Below are 17,325 nucleotides of genomic sequence, written 5' to 3'. Positions count from 1 at the left end.
CTTTCCGTCAGATCCCTCCCCTCTGCCTCGGGCATCACCCTTCACCATCAATCCCACGATGGCCGACCCTCAGCCCCAGATGACCGGCGGCCAAGGCGGCTCGACGGAGCCCAAGGAGCCCCTTCAGCAGCCCCAAGGCGCCGTCGAGATGAAGAAGATGGACCCTTCGGTGCCTGATGTCCCGGCCAAAGATGACGGTCCCGCCCCCGCAGACGCCGCCGCATCATCCACATCGGTCAAGGGCAAGGAGAAGGAGGTGCAGCCACCATCAAGCCGCCAGGATCGAGCAGACTCCCTCAGTATTGGAGCCGCAGACGACCCCGACGGCTCGCCCTCAAACCCTGCAGATGGCCCCGTGTGCAACATCACATTGCTGCTTCCTACCGGCGCACGTCACCCATATAAAATCGACGACAAGTACCTGGCAAAGCGGAACGTGGAGGTACCTGAAGTCACCGAGAACGGGAAGAAGGACCCCTTCAGCGTTAGTGTCTACAAGTTGAAGGAGCTCATACTGCGGGAGTGGCGCGACGAGTGGGAGGGCAAGCCAGCTAGCCCCAGCAGCATACGCTTGATCCACTTTGGAAAACTACTAGACGACAAGGAACAACTGAAAAGTACGCCTCTCCCCCCAGACCTTGGAACCCAAGGCCGTTTCGGTATTTGACACAGTGCTGACGTTCCACTCCCCCTGCAGAATACCAGTTCAGTCGCGAGATACCAAACGTCGTCCACATGTCCGTCAAACCGGCCGAAATGTTAGAGGAAGACGAGGCCGGGAAGGGCAAGAGTGGCAGCAGTGGTGGCCGGAATTCCGAGGGAGGTTCGGGCTGCTGCGTCATATTATAAGCGCAACAGCTTAGCCCGGACTGTCCTGACTGTCTGGGCGGATAATATTGTCAGACACATTGGCGGCCCTGTGCAGGTGGCTTCAAGCGTGCGCATGCGAGACTCGGCGTCTGCTGCGGAATGCTGTACAGGCCGATGCAAAGCATATGCGGCGGCAACGCGGCTGGGTGGTTTTGCTTGACGTGAGCGACGGGCCCCTTTCCCAACACACATTGTTATTATACGCCCCCGGAACTGCATTTTCCTTACCCATGGGGCATCATACCGTTGAAACAGATCTGTTCGCCACGGCATTCGGACTATTTCATGTCTTTTCTAATCAAGAGGATTCGGATGGGAGGGAATCGTTGGCGCAATACATCGGGTAATGTTTTGGTTTTTGTTATCGCAGCGGCTGTTTCCACAGGTTTAGCAGTCGTCATCACTGCACTCCCACATGAACACACAAAAGATGAGCGAGGCAAACATTGTCCATAGCTTTGGATAGAAATCAGTCATTAGAAACGTGTGACTGTCCACCCTCGCTCGCTTTGATCAGATAGGAAGAGGGTACGGCAACCTGCCCTAACCGTAAATGTATAGACCTGCCTAGGCGGTTTCTATTCGCCGGTATCTGCACAGAGCCTCTCCCGTCTCGTATGCCGGTCGTTCAACATCAACGCCTGTCACCAGTCGTGGCGCCCGCTCACATCTTCAGCTTCTTCTCCATCTCCTCGTGCACGCCAACAGCGGCCCTCTGCTCCTCGCCCGTGTACACGTCCTCCCAGGTGATGGATGTGTCCTTGCCGCGCAGTATGTCCTCGTGCACGCCCGCGGAGCCACCGCCGCCCAGCGCCATCGGCCGCCACTCGCCCTGCTGGGTAATCTTGAGCTCCATGCCGCGGCGGATGGGCTCGGCGACGCCGTACGTCTTGCGCAGCATCTCCATGCGCAGGGCCTCCTGCGTGGACTCCCACCGCTTCAGGCGCGACTCGAGCGGGTGCGTGGACGCCGGGGCCGTCGAGTCCCGGGCGGATGTGAAGGGGTCCGGGCCCACGCCCGCGCGGAGCGTGTCGTGCAGCCCTGGCGCCGAGGGCGCGCCGTGCTCGCTGGGGCGGATGTGGCTGAAGGTTGACGAGTGCTCGTCGGCGGGGACGATGCGCATCGACTGTTGGGCGTTGCGTCTTGTCAGCAAAGCGTGCGTGGGATGGAGCTGTGCCGCCGCCTGGCCGGCGGGCTGGTCCGCTGGCCTGAGCTTACCATCTTGGAGGGTGTGTGGTGGTTTGTCGGGGATCAGGAATGGCGAGGCTGAGTTGGTTGTGGGGTGGGAGAACAGCAATGTCTATGCTCCGTTTGAGAAGATGGAGAGGCTCTGTTACGATGTCGTCTGCGTGGTCGTGGAAGTTGAAGCTGGGAAGCTGGGCCGCTTCTCAGGGTTGCCGGCCATTGATGGAGCTCAGTGCTGGGCAGGCTGCCGAGCAGCTTCGCGTAATGGGGTGCACGGGCCAAGACACTTAAGCCAGCCAGGCAGGCAAGGTACGTACCAGCGCGGGAAGTATCCCCGTTACTTGTAATGCCGTCTGCATACTAAGTAAGTATTCACGCCTAGGACACATAGTTGCAAGGCAGGCTCAGGTGTAATTGTCAATACCTCCCGTTGCATGGCTCAATTGCAATCCAGGCACCTTCAGTTCACATAATGAGACCTATACCGGTGCGGCCTCCCATTGTGCGAATAGCCAATGGCACATTCTATCGCCATCACCCAAATGCTCATGTGGCGCACCCAAACCCGCCCTTATTCTCAGAATTGTCCTTTGAGCTACCCTCTGATCCAGGCTCACATCACCACTGGGCAGTCTTAGGTCCATCATTATCTGGGAAGACTACATTTCTACAGATATTGAGAGGCCAGCACCTGAGTATTCCCGCAACAGCACGGTCATTTCCTTACCTGGCCACAGATGTGGTTCCTCCTCGTCTAAGAGCCGCCAGCAAGGCTATTCAATACGTCGGGTTCGATACTGATAAATCTGGCGGAGGGCTAGGCCCAGCTACTTCTGCATACCTATCCGCGCGGTATGAATCACGCCGGGAGATCACAGACTTCTCGCTCAAGGACTATCTCATAGGAAATACCGATCTCAACCCATTTTCACTCCCCGATGACGAGGATGCCATCAGCCCGGAACTTCTGGAGAGGATTACGAGGGATCTGAAGCTACAGCCGCTTTTGGATCTCCCTGTGGCATTCCTATCCAACGGCCAGGGCAGAAGGGCGCGCATCGCCAGGGCACTACTCACCAGTCCCGAGGTTCTTTTGCTTGATGAGCCGCTGATGGGGCTCGACCCGCCTACGGTAGCATCGTTGAATCCTTTATTGAAGTCAATGGCTACAAAGGCTTCACCAAGGCTTGTTCTGAGCGCGAGGCCGCAGGACCCTCTACCGGACTGGGTTACGCATCTGGTATATCTAAGGAGTGATTGCCAAGTTGGTGCGATGGGCGACAAGGAAACCGTGATCGAGGGCCTGCGCAAGTACATCCGAGGTGTGCGGAAGGGCGGCCTGGTTGAGGATGAGAAGATGCCGGTGAAGGCTCTCCGAGATATGGGCCACACGCTGACCGAGAATGGCATCACGGGTTCTGGCCTGGGTGAAGAAGGCGAGGCCTTTGCCAGCGCAATAGTACCCCGGCCAATGCGAGAGGAGACCTCGAAACAACTTGGGGAGCCGGTGGTCGAGATGGAAAGCTGCCAGGTGAAATACGGAGACAAAATCGTTCTCGGCAACTGGGCAGTGGAAGAGAATGGTGAATCTATCAAGGGACTGTCCTGGACGGTTCGGCGAGGTGAGAGATGGGGTGTCTTCGGTCCCAACGGCTCTGGAAAGACGACGATTGTGTCCCTGCTTTGTTCAGACCACCCGCAGACGTACTCGTTGCCGATAAAGTTGTTCGGTCGCGGTCGCCTACCGGAGCCCGGGTCCGGGCAGCTGCCTTTGACCTTCTGGGACATACAACGACAGATAGGCCATTCCAGCCCAGAGGTCCACCAGCATATCCCGAGACGACTGACGATTCGACAAGTCGTAGCAAATGCCTGGGCCGACACCTTTCTGATGAAGGCGAAGCTCGATGATGCAGCCAGCGCAAAAGTCGATGCGAGCTTGCGGTGGTTTGAGCCCGAACTGAACCCAGCATATAAAAAGACCGTGGCCAGCCAGACAGCTGACGTCTCGTGGGCTAACGACTACGTCTTTGGCGAGATATCATTCAGCGCTCAGCGCGTTTTGCTGTTCATTCGATCGATGATCAAGAACCCAGACATTGTCGTCCTCGATGAGGCCTTCAGCGGAATGGACGAGGGTGTACGAGACAAGTGCATGCTATTCCTTGCCCACGGAGAGGCAAAGACGTATGCGCCTGCCAAGGGGCAGCTCGTGGTCGACAGTGAGCAAGCGAAATCCGGCAGTTTGAAGGTTCTCGGCCTGTCGGACCGGCAAGCTCTCATCTGTATCAGCCACGTCAAGGAGGAGGTTCCCGACACGGTGCGGGAGTGGCTGTGTCTGCCCGAGGCCAACTCTCAGCAGCCGGCGAGATTTGGACGGCTGGACGGCCCACTGAGGACAGATGCGAGGAGGTGGAGCGAGATTTGGAACGTCGGGAGAATTTAAGCATCAGTCCAGTCCCACCCTGCAGGTACGACGGGGCACTGGCAGTGTAGACCGAATCTCAGTGGGACTTGTCTCGCTCAATTGTCGGCCTTGGAGAGTTGCTGCATGATATTTTTGGAGCCTTTGCTGAGCCGGCAGCTCGCATAGATGCCGCGATCTGGATATGGTCGACAAATACTGAGGTGATTCTCGAGGGTAAAATCGAGCGGACTGGTCCGAATTACACAGTCTCTGCACAGCAATACAGACGCAGGTGGGTTTGGCGCCTTCTCACTTCCTGCTGCTTCTCTCGGGACTGGCTCTCTCGATCCCTGCACCCTGTCGACCGTGGACACCGGGTGGGGGACCGACTGAAAAGATGGGTATACAGATTACTATAGAGGTATGTAGTACACACAGTAGACTACAGTACTGGACTGTCTCAAGGCGACGAGGGGTACATTGCTCCTGTCGTCCCCTGACTAACAGTACACTAGTCTATCTATCAACGGAAATCTCCGCCACCAGCAAGTGCTGCTGGTGTTGTGCATCGAGGTGGGCGGGCACCCAGGCGCGTACGGGTCTTGCTGCGATTGTTTGTCTCGGCCGTGTGGGATCGCGTCTTCTGGATCGGGCTCCTGCCTGCGTTCCCAGCCATCGCTTTTCTATTTTCGAGGAGCAGAAGTCAGTGTCATGCCTGCAGGCCCATCGTATAGGGTTATCGATTGCTGCGAGCCCACTGTTTTCCTGCAGCGTGGGCCGTCGATTGGAGCAGGTGCAGCCAGGGTGGGCTTATGACGTGCGCTCCCAGCCCCCCTCCACCCCCAGCCTCCAAAAGCGCCCGCCCGGTTGCTGTGGATACCACTTACATCCTCTGCGGGCATCAACAAGGCCCGGCCAGGCCTGCATACTCGAATGTTGTTATCGTGCCTGACACTGCCTGCTTCCCTGCCTCTTCCCAATGAGAGCCCAATTGGGGACCTGCACTGCCAACCTCCTCCATTACTACCAGGGCGGGATCCAAGCATTCCCTGGTTGCCTGGGCACACTACCACAATCGCTTCCTCCTCACCCATCGCACCGCATTTGCATTGCGTTTCGCCATTCAGGTGGCTGGGGTCGAAGCTCGAAAACTCTCATTCCTGCATCCTCTATTGCCTACTCTCACTCAAGCCACTCGTTCTGTGCTCAATTCACCTTGCGCCGGTCAAGTCAGGTCATTCTTGAGAGCCTTCTTGACTTATCAGAGCCAGGATGGACCGTTCAGGTTCACCCTCACACCCTCCCGACTACGGTCGACGTCTCTACGGCGACGATGACCAGGACGACGTCCCCCTCGGCCAAGGAAGCACTGCTGCCGCTGTGAGACTCCTCACATCTATGGAGGAGCCAATGTCAGAGGGCCGTCCGTACGTATCACCAGTTATTCTTCGCCCATCTCCTTTGTGTTTGCCAGCTGTCAAGGTTGCGGCTGCTTCGCCCGCAACTTCGACTCCAGTGCACGTTTCGTCGCTTCAGAGGCAGGAGGAAGGCGCAAGCCCGTCCAGGAAGCAGCTTGCCTCAACGGTCCACTTCGCGGCCGCGACATCAGGCGCGGAAACACCACCGCGGCATGACCCCGTGGCAAGCAGACCAGACCAGGGCAAGCTACTGTCAAGAGCCTCTACCGTCAAGCTTCAGAAAAAGAACAAACCAGCACATGTCACGCAGGCCCAGATTGCGTCGATGTTGCCGGCCATCCCGCAGGGGCTCTCCCCTCGAAGGAAGTCGCTGAGGCAGTCCCACAGCGAGCCCTCTACTACCCCTCAACCTTCACCAACAGCAGACACCAGAAGCTCACCAGAATATGAATCTAGTAGCCACCACGCTCGTCAATCATACCAGCCATCAGTCTTTTCCACGCATTCTCATCGCGACTCCATCCTCGACCCGCCCAGCATGCCGCCGCCAGACTCAACCTATATCCCCTTCCGACCTTTCGACGAGGACTCACCACCACCACGGGCATGGAGCCCCTCACGCACATCTGACTATGAGAGGATGCCTCCAGCTCCTGCCCAATACGAGCCGGCGGATCTGAACGGCAGCCCACGGCCAGGTACCCCGTCCTCAAGGTATGGTGGAAGCCCCAGACGGCCTCTGCCCCCAGCACCACTCTTCTCCGGCGGAAGTGCCCGAACTTCAGCTTTTGCCGACGACGCCACGGTCTCTATCCCATTGGAACATGATGGCGACGACGTCTTCGGCCCTGAGTCCTCTGATCACAACATGAGACGCGAGTCCTACTTGTCTCGCCAGGACACCTTGAGCGACGAGCTAGAGACCCCTTTCGATGAGAAGGTTGACCACTATGGGCCCGCACCACAGGGCCGACAGGAGCGACGAGGAGTGCGCGACCCCCAAATGACCAAGAAGGAGGTCCAGCTCATCAATGGCGAACTGGTGTTGGAATGCAAAATCCCAACTATCCTGTACAGTTTCTTGCCCCGCCGGGACGAGATCGAGTTCACGCATATGCGATACACGGCCGTGACCTGCGACCCTGACGACTTCCTATCGAGAGGTTACAAGCTGCGCCAAAACATTGGAAGAACCCTCCGTGAGACGGAACTGTTCATCTGCGTGACCATGTACAACGAGGATGAGATTGGGTTCACGAGGACGATGCACGCCGTCATGAAGAACATCGCTCACTTCTGTAGTCGCAGCAAGTCGAGGACGTGGGGAGAGAATGGTTGGCAAAAGATTGTCGTGGCCATCGTCTCGGATGGCCGTGAGAAGATCCACCCAAGAACACTGGACGCCTTGGCCGCCATGGGCGTTTATCAGCACGGAATCGCCAAGAACTTCGTCAACCAAAAGGCCGTGCAAGCACACGTGTACGAATACACAACTCAGGTCTCCCTCGACTCTGACCTGAAGTTCAAGGGCGCAGAGAAGGGCATTGTCCCGTGCCAGATGATCTTCTGCCTCAAGGAGAAGAACGCAAAGAAGCTGAACTCGCATCGTTGGTGCTTCAACGCTTTTGGTAAAGCACTGAACCCCAACGTCTGCATCCTCCTCGATGTCGGAACAAAGCCTGGTAGCAACTCGCTGTACCACCTCTGGAAGGCCTTCGATACCGACTCCAACGTTGCTGGGGCTTGTGGAGAGATTAAGGCAATGAAAGGCAAGTACGGGGTTAATCTCTTGAATCCACTCGTCGCGTCGCAGAACTTTGAGTACAAGATGTCCAATATCTTGGACAAGCCTTTGGAGAGTGTTTTTGGCTACATTACAGTGTTGCCCGGCGCCTTGAGCGCGTATCGGTACCATGCGCTCCAGAACGATGAGACTGGCCACGGGCCTCTGAGCCAATATTTCAAGGGCGAAGTCTTGCACGGCCAGCACGCCGATGTTTTCACTGCCAACATGTATTTGGCTGAAGATCGTATTTTGTGCTGGGAATTGGTGGCCAAACGCGGAGAGAGATGGGTCTTGAAATACGTCAAGAACTGTACGGGCGAGACTGACGTGCCTGGTAAGTCTATCAGATACCCATACTCAATCCCTGTCTGATGACACAGCACACACTGACATCCTCCTAGACTCGTTACCGGAGTTCATCTCCCAGCGCCGAAGATGGTTGAACGGCGCTTTCTTCGCAGCCGTGTACTCCCTTATCCATTTCAAGCAGCTTCTTGCGACAGACCACACCGTTCCGCGCAAGGCACTACTGCTCATCGAGTCGTTTTATCAGTTCATCCAGCTCCTCTTCACATACTTCTCACTCGCCAACTTCTACTTAACATTCTACTTCGTCGCGGGCGGTATCGGCGACGAGAAGGTCGACCCATTCCCGCACAACCTCGGAAAGTACATTTTCGCCATCCTGCGCTACGCCTGCGTCCTCCTCATCGCTGCTCAGTTCATCCTGTCGCTCGGCAACCGGCCCCAGGGAGCCAAGAAACTGTATCTGGCCTCCGTCATCATCTTCAGCATCATCATGGTCTATACACTGTTCGCCTCCATTTACATCGTCGTGTATCAGATCACGCAGGGCAGCGGGTTTGACATGCATAGTACCATCATGACCAACATGATCCTCTCGGTTCTGTCAACGATCGGCCTGTACTTCGTCATGTCTTTTATCTACCTCGAGCCATGGCACATGTTCACTTCTTTCGTGCAATACTTCGTCCTGCTACCATCGTACATCTGCACTCTGCAGGTGTATGCATTCTGCAACACCCACGACGTGACATGGGGGACCAAGGGAGACAACGTCATGAAGACAGACCTTGGAGGCGCCATTGGCAAAGGCTCAACGGTCGAGCTGGAGATGCCCTCAGAGCAGCTGGACATTGACTCCGGGTACGATGAGGCGCTGCGGAACCTGCGCGACCGCATCGAGGTGCCCGAGGCCCCCACCAGCGAATCGCAGATGCAGGAGGACTACTACAAATCGGTTCGGACGTACATGGTCAGCTCGTGGATGATCGCCAACGCCGTGCTCGCCATGGCGGTCAGCGAGGCCTATGGTCAGAAGCAGGTCGGCGAGAACTGGTACCTCGCGTTCCTCCTGTGGAGTGTCGCCGCGCTGGCGGCCTTCCGTGCTCTTGGCTCCGGCACATTTGCGTTCATCAACCTCGTCAACACCATCGTGGAGGGCCGCGTCAAGATGAGCCTCAAGGTTCCGAAGTGGCTGGGCGGTGTGGGCAGCAAGATCTCAGACAAGCTGAGCAGCGTTGGGAGCAGCGTGAGGAGGTGAAAACAGCAAAAAGGATACCTGACCACACGTGGTCGAAGTGTGTTTCTCTCATATTCATGTCTACTGGAAAGGAGTTCCTTTGAATGGGTTTCTTGTTGTTATTTTTGTACCGCAAGCAGGTTGGCGTTTCCCTCATGAGGCATTTGGATCACGACGGTTGACCAAGGGAAAGAGATGACTGGATGAACGGTGACTCTGGCATGGGTCGGATGGAACATGATGGTCAACCAGGGCTTGTGGCTGGGAATAGGGGCTGGGAATAGGGAATACCCGTAGGAGGTTATGTACATTATACGAAGTGTTGATGCTCCACTATAATCACATAGAGGAGGGACGAAGAAATGTTTTGTCTCAAGGTTAGATAAAAACAATGCATCATTATAATAATCAGCCTGAATTGTCTGTGATCTTGTCAACCTTTTTCAACTGACGAGTGGTGTCAGAGACAATACAGTGGAAAGTAAGATGGTTGTGTATTGTATGCAGCACCTAAAGCCTGGAGATGTCGAAATCCTTGTGTCCCCACTTCTCGGTAAACTTGACTTTGGCCTGCTTCCGGTACGGAATCTTTCTCCTCGCCTCCAGACGCCCTCTGACTAACAGGCTCCGGTACCGATCCTTGAGCAGGTTGCCCTCGGGTTTCAGCAGTCTGAGCGAATCCTGCAGCTCGTCCGGAAGCACCAGCTCGAGGTCCTTCTCGGGCAGCTTCAGCTTGCCCAGCTGTCTCCTCCGGAGCTCGATGTCATCGCCCTCGCTTTCGTCCTCGCTCATCTCGATCTTGGACAGGGCCAGCTGCCGCTGCTTCTCCTCGACAGCCTCGGCGATCTCCTTTATGTGCTTGGCCTGCTCCTCCTTCCTCTTCGCCGCCGCCTGGTGCTTCCTGAGCCCTTCTTCCAGCTTTCTTCTCTTGGCCTTATTGCGCTGGGCTGGGGTCTTGCGCTTTGGACGCTTCGTGATCACACCCTCGGCGTCGCTCTCAATGCCCTCCCAGGCAGAGTCTTCATCCCACTCTGAGAGCTCTGCGCGCGCCTCCGCCGCCTCGGCCTCGGCTGCGGACCGGGCTGCGGCTTCCTGTCGCCGGCGGTCTGCCTCGATCTCATCCAGACGCTTGCGCTCGGCCTCGACAGCCTTCTCGCCTTCACGCTCTAGCCGTTCGACGTAGTCCGTGACGACGGGGTTGTAGCTGAACCCGCCGGTCGGCTTGGCCACGGCGGGCACGTTCTTGCCGCTCGCGGAGAGTGATATGGGCTTCTTCGCCAGCGTCGAGGGGGGCTTGGCCCTTGTCGGTTCTGGAATCCACTCGTTCTTCTCCTGCTTGGCAGCAGGGCCCGCGGCAGCGGCCGTGTCCATGGCCCAAGGGTCGTAGGCGGCGTCTACCACGTCTACTGCCGATTCGTGGTGCCCATCGGCCACCTTCTTGATGCGGGTCAGCTCCTTGTGAGTGACGTAGTTTGTGCGCTGGCGCTTGACAGGTAATATTCCATCGGTGGTCTTATCGGCAGGTCTCTTCTTGCTGGGTACGGCCGGGACTGCGGACCGCGCGGCGATGATCTCGTCGGCCTTGAGGCCCTTGACCTTGGGAACCCTCTTGGTGTTGTTGGCATCACCGCCGGTGTCGAGGACGAAGAGGTCGGCCGAGTCCTTCTCTGCGATAACACCACCTTGGATGATCTCGTCGTTCAGATCCTCGAGACCCTTCTTCACCTCGGTCACGTCGACGTTCTTCCTCCATGCCTTCTTGCCCTTTCTCGAGGGTTGCGTGTGCTGTTGAGGCGCATCAGGGTTTCCCGTGCGACCCCTAAGGACAGCCATCTTTGTAGTTGGACGTTGGAGGGCAGGCCGGGGCTGGTTTTGTCCTGTGCAGGTGTGAGAGGGCGAGATCTGGACTGGGGCGGTTGATGCAACAGTGCTGAGTTGTAGGCCAGAGGAACAAATTGATTGCTGGGCTGGCGGGCTGAGAGGAGGGACACCCTGGACCCATTTCTCTCTCTCTCCAGCCGCTCTAGTAGGGGACTTGAAAAAATCAGAATGGGGAAGGCTATCGATAAGCATCCCACTAGCTGACTGGGGCCAGGCCCAAGACTTGCAGAGAGCCCTGCAGAGCTGCATGACGGCGGGCATTTCGTCACCAATCACTGGCTGCCGTAGTGCCCCACAGCGCGGGCGCCGAGACGCTGGCCAACGCGGTGAAAGGGGATCCAGATGTCGTGGAGAAAGATAGACTGCGCACTTGTCCGTATCTATTGTACAACTGGTCGTTGAGAGAGAGGGGACCCCGTTTCTACACCGTTTGTTTCCCTCCGCCGGCGTCCCGCATTTGGCCAAGGCAAGCTGTCAAGAGCTCTGAATAAGATTTGAACCGCCGAGAGCCCGGGCTGCCCAGGCACCAGAACAAAGACGACCGACCACCCAACCCTCCATTCATTCTGCTCCATCTTCATCGGCACATACAAGCCAACCTCCAAGCGGCGAGGCATACCGGATCCATACCCGCCTGCCCAACCAACTGCGTAGACGGCTTCTCAGATATTGTCTTGACTACCTCCTGTGCCACCCAACTGACGCCATCGCGCCCCCGATACTTGCACAACCAGCCGACCCCGCGGGAAAACCCAACAAGATGGCGCAAGCAGGAGCTTCCTACAACAACCCCCTCAAGAAGTTCAAGTATGTCCCTCCTGCCCCTTGACTGGTTTATACCGTCCTTGGGCCAATTGAGGCTGATCATTCACTCGTCTGCAGGTTGGTCTTCTTGGGCGAACAGAGTGGTACGTCAAGCCCCGTCAGGATCCCCAAAGTCACGCGAAGCGCATGCTAACCCTGTAATCTCTCCTCCTCACAGTGGGCAAGACATCCCTCATCACCCGGTTCATGTACGACTCGTTCGACAACATGTACCAAGCCACAATCGGCATCGATTTCCTCTCCAAGGTGATTGCAGCCTGATCCGCAGACGCGAGACACGACGTGACGGAGGCTGACGTACCCCAGACGATGTACCTCGAAGACAGGACAGTAAGGCTGCAGCTCTGGGACACGGCTGGCCAGGAGAGATTCAGGTCCTTGATTCCCTCCTACATCCGAGACTCGAGTGTCGCCGTCGTGGTCTACGATATCTCAAGTGAGCCGGCACCAGGACCCATTGCGAATGACCGGGTGGGATCACTAGCTGATAGCCAGGAAAACAGACGCAAAATCGTTCCAGAACACGAGGAAGTGGATTGATGACGTCCGGGCCGAGCGAGGGAACGACGTGATCATTGTCCTTGTCGGCAACAAGACTGATCTTAACGACAAGCGGGAAGTCACCACACAACAAGGTGAGGAGGAAGCCAAGAAGAATAACCTCATGTTCGTCGAGACGAGCGCCAAGCTGGGCCACAACGTGAAGACGCTGTTCAAGAGGATAGCCCAGGCCCTGCCAGGCATGGAGGGTAGCGACGCCGCCGCGCAGGCCACCAACCAGAGTAAGTTTGGGCCCTGGCTACATGTTGCGACAGAGAGCTGCGACGTGCTGACATCTCTGGTAGTGATTGACGTCAAGACCAACAACTCGCCGACCAGCCAGGAGGGCTGCGCCTGCTGAACGAGCAAGGCAACTTCAGAGACCTATAAAAACCAGCGGCCTAGGCACCGTGCCGGGAGGAGGCGTCCGGCGCTGTATCTTGTAGAAAGCAGCAGTGAGCCAGGCCCCTATTATCGTTGGCCACGGGCTACCAGCATGAGCGATTGTATAATAAACAACGATTAATGGGTCATGAATGACGACCCATGATTTTCCCGACCGATAAGACCTTTTAGTATATTATTCTAATTCATCTTCGGACAAGCTTTTTGTCTATAAGTCTCGGCTGTGGGTGGCGAGATTGGTATTTGATGTGCGACTTTTATGCTGCGCTGCTTTGCGCTTGAGCCGGCTGTTGAGCCCTTGCCATTCTCTCATCCGGGATGACTCCCGCTTTAGGAGGGATTTAACCCAGCGGTGTATCGGCGTTAATACTCATGGGCGTTCTCATTCAAGGGCGGCTGTCCCCTTTCACTTCCGAGACTGCACTGTGCCATCTGCCATTCCAAAGTAGGCCGCGACGGGCTTCTGCGCGCCGCTCTCGACCTGGAAGCCGTTCGCACCGGCAAACAGACCAATCTCAACCACACCTACGATCTTGATGAGCTTTTCGGCGAGGCCGTCAACGGTCCAGACGCCGTTCTCGCCATCCTGACCCTTGAGGTCCTTGGCCAGGGCAAGCGGCGGGAAGGGCGCATCGATAAGCGAGTTGCCGTTGTCAGTGACTATCGAGCCTGCCTTGCCCGGCAGCCCGGAGCGGAGCACAGGGTTGACTGCGCCCAGCTTCTTGAGCTCTGACAGCACGTGCCCTGTGGCCTGGTAGACGACCTCAATGGGGATGCCCTTCTTCCAGCTTGTCCCCAGCCGGGCCGACATTTTCCTGAAGTCTACGTAGGCGTCGTGTCAGCTCCGCATCGAATCAACAAGAGGGAGGTTCGAGGCTGGCCCACTCACCAGCGACACAGACAAACTTCTTGGCCTTGATGACGATGAGCTTCTCCTGCAACAGGCAGGCGCCGCCGCCCTTGATGAGGTTGAGGTCCTCGTCGACCTCGTCGGCGCCGTCGAAGCAGACGTCGAGCTGCTTGCCCTCCGGCAGGTCCTGGACGTACTGCAGGTTCAGGCCGGCGCCGCGGATGAGCTCGCGGGACTGCTCCCCGGTGGGGAAGAAGGACATGCGGGAGGTGACGGCGGGGCCCAGGGCGGCGATTGCCTCGACGACGTAGACGACGGTGCTGCCGGAGCCGATGCCGACGTGAGTGTACGTCGGGTCGATGTGCTCCTTGACGGCCTCGTACGCCGCGGCGCGCTTGGACGACTCGACCAGGCTGGCCTGCTTGGAGGCGCTGAGGGCCGACGTTGACGTGGTGGTGGCCATGGTCCTGGGGGCTGCGGTCTGGTTGCGACTCTGGAGTGGCTGACCCGCTTGCTGATGAACAGTCCGGGAGGCTGGGCCGGCAGTGTAGTGTCTGCGGCTTATATGAGCCGCTGCAGGTGTCGCGGGAAACGCGGCAATAAACCTGGCAGACGGGCTTACGACTCGCAGACGCATCAATAGCACGGGCTTGCGAGTCTCGTGAGCAGGTCGAGCGAGGTCCGTCTGGGCGGCTGTCTCGTCAGGGCCCCGCGGCCTTGCTCACGATGAGACTCGCCGTCGGCCGGGGCCCGGTGGCTGAGTCATCACAGAACAGTGACCTACTCGGCACGTCTTGCGGGTCATGTCCTCATACTCCGTACTGTGGTAACTGCCCAGCTGCCCAGGCCTAGCGCCACAAGGGGGAAGATGGGTGTGGGTGGCTCGGACCGGGACTGACGCTGCAGCGCTGCAGGGTCCGGTGCATCCGTCGCTGCCGTGGTCGCCCAAGACAGCCAGCCCCAGGCCAATTTGATCCGGACTGTTTCCTGTTACACAACATCGGACCCTGATCTGCCACCTTTTACCTTTTGCATTGACGGCCACCAAAACCCGGCCAGAGACCACCAAGTCCTTGCGTCCAGGATCAGTTCTCCGGCCGAGATCCCCAACCTCTGCTTCAGAGAAGCTCGCGATACTAGGCATTATGGCAACCTCGAGAGGCCGGCGGCTGTCGCTGCCCAAGCCAAAGGTATGCACCGTCGTCGTCGCCACCCCGTGCTCCCGCCGCCCACCCGGCCTGCTAACCACCTAGCCACCGCACGCAGACCTTCCTGGGCCTCATGTCCCTCCAGACCGGCACCGAGATGATTTCGTTAGCCCTCCTCATCAACAAGGTGACGGGCCTGTACGGGCTGCTCGCCATAGTGACCGGCTACTCCCTCAACGCGGTCCAGCTCTCCATGTACCTGTACTCGGTCGTCGTGCTCGGCACCCTCGCGTTCCTTATCCCTCACATCCGGAGGCAGTCGCCGTTCCAGAACCTGTCGCTCGCCTGGCTCTACATTGTCGACACGGCCGTCAACACCGCGTACACGGCGACTTTCGCGGTGCAGTGGTACCTCAGTTCCGGCGGCAACCCCCAAGGCGACCCCGCGGAGCAGGCCACCGATACGGCCGCCAGCATGGTGCTCATTGTCGGGCTCTCACTCTTCAGGGTGTACCTGATGTTCACGGTCATGAGCTTCACGAGGCAGGTCCTGCAGAGGCACGCGGAGGAGCTGTCTGATGGCAAGGGCCTCGCGCTGCTGCCCTTCACCCCCGGGTCGCCCGGCAGCGATGGCTGGCAGGGAAAGCTGGGGCGTGCGATGTTGTTTGTCGGCCAGGACTACTGGATTGGGGCCAAGGACGACCAGGAGTGGGCGCCGGAGCAGCAGGCGCCCCTGGTTGCTGAAGAGAGCGACGGCGAGTAGACAGTGCCGGGCTTGAAAGCATCTGCGGGCGTTGTTTACTGGCGAGGTGTTTTGCATTGGACGAGGGCATTGGTTGGCGTTTCTGCTTCATGTTGCATCATTCGTAGCACATACTACAACACCATAGGCAATGGGTAATGGGTAATGGGACAAGGGTTTTGCTCGAGCATGATGGCCAGCCTTGGCTGGCCAGTCAGGCCCTGTGGTGGCCAGCGCATCATCCTCCATGGCTACCTACTTAATTAAGTAGGTACCAAGCTTGTGTCAACTGATGTGCAGCGCCCCGAGATGCGAGACCAGGTGGCAGGCTGCATACTCTAGGCACCTCTAGGTTCTAGCTCTTCCGCGAGCCACCAAGCATGTGCGCGGAAGGGCAGCTTGGAGATGTATGTGCGTCCCGACGGCGTGGTCTAGAATGCGCCGAGTCTGCCCAGGCTTGGATCGGATCCAACAAGCCGGGCACGAGAGGCTGGGCTGTTGCACTGATACAGCGCTCCCCATAAATACACGCGCGTGGCGCGAAGTGGCCGTCCAATGGGTGCAACAGGGTGTGCGAGAAGCTTTGGCTGGCACCAGGCCCGGCCAAAACAGCTTCCCGAATGTCGAGAAGCCAGGAAGCTTGTTCAGAAGTCCGCTGTGCGCGCATGAAACCGTCTCTTATAGTATGGCACGGTCTGCCTCAGGAGTGAAGTATCTGAGAACCACGCTGGCTTGTAAACTCTGACTACCCCCCTCTCCCCTCTGGGTTTCATAACAGAGCTCTGCGCCTGAAAGGGTCAATCACCCTGACGACGCCCGAGCATCTTGTGGCCCTCGACAAGAGACGTGGCGAGGTGGGCGGAGGGTTGGCAACACCCCAAGACAAGGCTGGGCACGAGGAAGGGAGGATCTTGAGCTCCAGAAAGATCTCGAAGGACTTGGTACTCTTGGTACTATCCTGTGTGGTGACGGGAGGGCATGTGGGAGGACAAGGGAAGGTTTGACCACATGTTTCTGTGGCCTGCTCATGGGCCTTGGCGGCAGGCCCGCAGCCAAGAGGTTGTCTGTGGGATACCATAGCGGGGGACGTGCATACTGTGTATGAAATGCTCCTCAACTGGTCGCCTGACCCCGTCGCCCCGGACCAGGACCGGGGGGTCGCAGTGGGAAGGGGACAAGTCAACAAGAAAGCAAAACCCAAGACCTTGCCTGCTGCAGAGTGCGTGCAGCTTGTACTCCGTACTGCTGGGACTGCTGGGACTTGCTGGAGGAATGCGAGGCGAGGTCAATTCCCGATGCAAGGTGGGCTGGTGGGAAGGTGGGCTGGTGGGAAGATGGGAAGGTGGGAAGGTGGGAAGGTGGGAAGGTCACCCACCCTCCCATTGTGGCTCGCCTGTTGCAGCCGCACCACCTGCTGGCCCAGGACGCTGGGCAGTTAGTTGACTGGCACGCAGGAGCGGCTAACTGAACGGATAAAGCTACCGACACCCTTGCCTTGGCCGTCGGTACGTGCGGGAGTCGGTGGGGGGCACCCCTGCAGGGCGATGCAGGGCCCTGCCAGAGGCACTCGAGGCCCGTTTTACCGTGTTAATGCCCGGCTGGTGATTGGGCACAGCGCCATCGGACAGGGTCTGCTCCCCAGATTCTGGAGCTGGGACGCCGGTGCGGCCCCTGCCCCTCCTGGCCGGATGGTTTGTTTCGACAGTTTGGTCGGCCGGTTGCTGA

The 17,325-nt window shown here is 58.0% G+C and overlaps 8 protein-coding genes across 8 annotated transcripts; 5 read left to right on the top strand and 3 right to left on the bottom strand.

Annotated features, from left to right (window-relative positions):
• Positions 1-58: 58 nt before the first annotated feature.
• KVR01_003035 (uncharacterized protein) lies at positions 59-849 on the top strand (the record flags this gene model as incomplete). Its single annotated transcript, XM_044787940.1, has 2 exons — positions 59-617; positions 698-849. 2 exons carry the CDS (start codon positions 59-61, stop codon positions 847-849), a joined length of 711 nt encoding a protein of 236 aa, XP_044648050.1.
• A 685-nt stretch (positions 850-1,534) lies between these two features.
• On the bottom strand, positions 1,535-2,091 carry KVR01_002750 (uncharacterized protein; the record flags this gene model as incomplete). Its single annotated transcript, XM_044789090.1, has 2 exons — positions 1,535-1,996; positions 2,089-2,091. The coding sequence occupies 2 exons, from the start codon at positions 2,089-2,091 to the stop codon at positions 1,535-1,537; spliced, it is 465 nt and encodes a 154-aa protein (XP_044647765.1).
• Positions 2,092-2,189: 98 nt separating this feature from the next.
• On the top strand, positions 2,190-4,501 carry KVR01_002919 (uncharacterized protein; the record flags this gene model as incomplete). Its single annotated transcript, XM_044781852.1, has 4 exons — positions 2,190-2,368; positions 2,815-3,092; positions 3,321-3,514; positions 3,884-4,501. The coding sequence occupies 4 exons, from the start codon at positions 2,190-2,192 to the stop codon at positions 4,499-4,501; spliced, it is 1,269 nt and encodes a 422-aa protein (XP_044647934.1).
• Positions 4,502-5,393: 892 nt separating this feature from the next.
• Positions 5,394-11,209, top strand: KVR01_002831 (uncharacterized protein). The gene is made up of 3 exons (XM_044783582.1): positions 5,394-5,889; positions 6,337-8,000; positions 8,068-11,209. Exons 1-3 carry the CDS (start codon positions 5,735-5,737, stop codon positions 9,228-9,230), a joined length of 2,982 nt encoding a protein of 993 aa, XP_044647846.1. The 5' UTR covers positions 5,394-5,734; the 3' UTR covers positions 9,231-11,209.
• KVR01_002770 (uncharacterized protein) lies at positions 9,720-11,042 on the bottom strand (the record flags this gene model as incomplete). Its single annotated transcript, XM_044792757.1, has 1 exon — positions 9,720-11,042. One exon carries the CDS (start codon positions 11,040-11,042, stop codon positions 9,720-9,722), a length of 1,323 nt encoding a protein of 440 aa, XP_044647785.1.
• Positions 11,210-11,850: 641 nt separating the features above from the next.
• KVR01_003218 (Rab family GTPase YPT6) lies at positions 11,851-12,816 on the top strand (the record flags this gene model as incomplete). Its single annotated transcript, XM_044783018.1, has 6 exons — positions 11,851-11,897; positions 11,973-11,998; positions 12,073-12,161; positions 12,222-12,351; positions 12,419-12,697; positions 12,761-12,816. 6 exons carry the CDS (start codon positions 11,851-11,853, stop codon positions 12,814-12,816), a joined length of 627 nt encoding a protein of 208 aa, XP_044648233.1.
• A 450-nt stretch (positions 12,817-13,266) lies between these two features.
• On the bottom strand, positions 13,267-14,173 carry KVR01_002181 (ribose-5-phosphate isomerase RKI1; the record flags this gene model as incomplete). The annotated part of the gene is made up of 2 exons (XM_044790147.1): positions 13,267-13,682; positions 13,750-14,173. 2 exons carry the CDS (start codon positions 14,171-14,173, stop codon positions 13,267-13,269), a joined length of 840 nt encoding a protein of 279 aa, XP_044647196.1.
• A 682-nt stretch (positions 14,174-14,855) lies between these two features.
• KVR01_003656 (uncharacterized protein) lies at positions 14,856-15,621 on the top strand (the record flags this gene model as incomplete). The annotated part of the gene is made up of 2 exons (XM_044792783.1): positions 14,856-14,900; positions 14,977-15,621. 2 exons carry the CDS (start codon positions 14,856-14,858, stop codon positions 15,619-15,621), a joined length of 690 nt encoding a protein of 229 aa, XP_044648671.1.
• Positions 15,622-17,325: the final 1,704 nt, after the last annotated feature.

This window comes from Diaporthe batatas (genome assembly GCF_019321695.1).
Source record: "Diaporthe batatas strain CRI 302-4 chromosome Unknown Contig00003, whole genome shotgun sequence".
Lineage (NCBI taxonomy): Eukaryota > Fungi > Ascomycota > Sordariomycetes > Diaporthales > Diaporthaceae > Diaporthe > Diaporthe batatas.
Note: the sequence above shows the minus strand (reverse complement) of the source record. Positions and strands in the feature narration are given on the sequence as shown.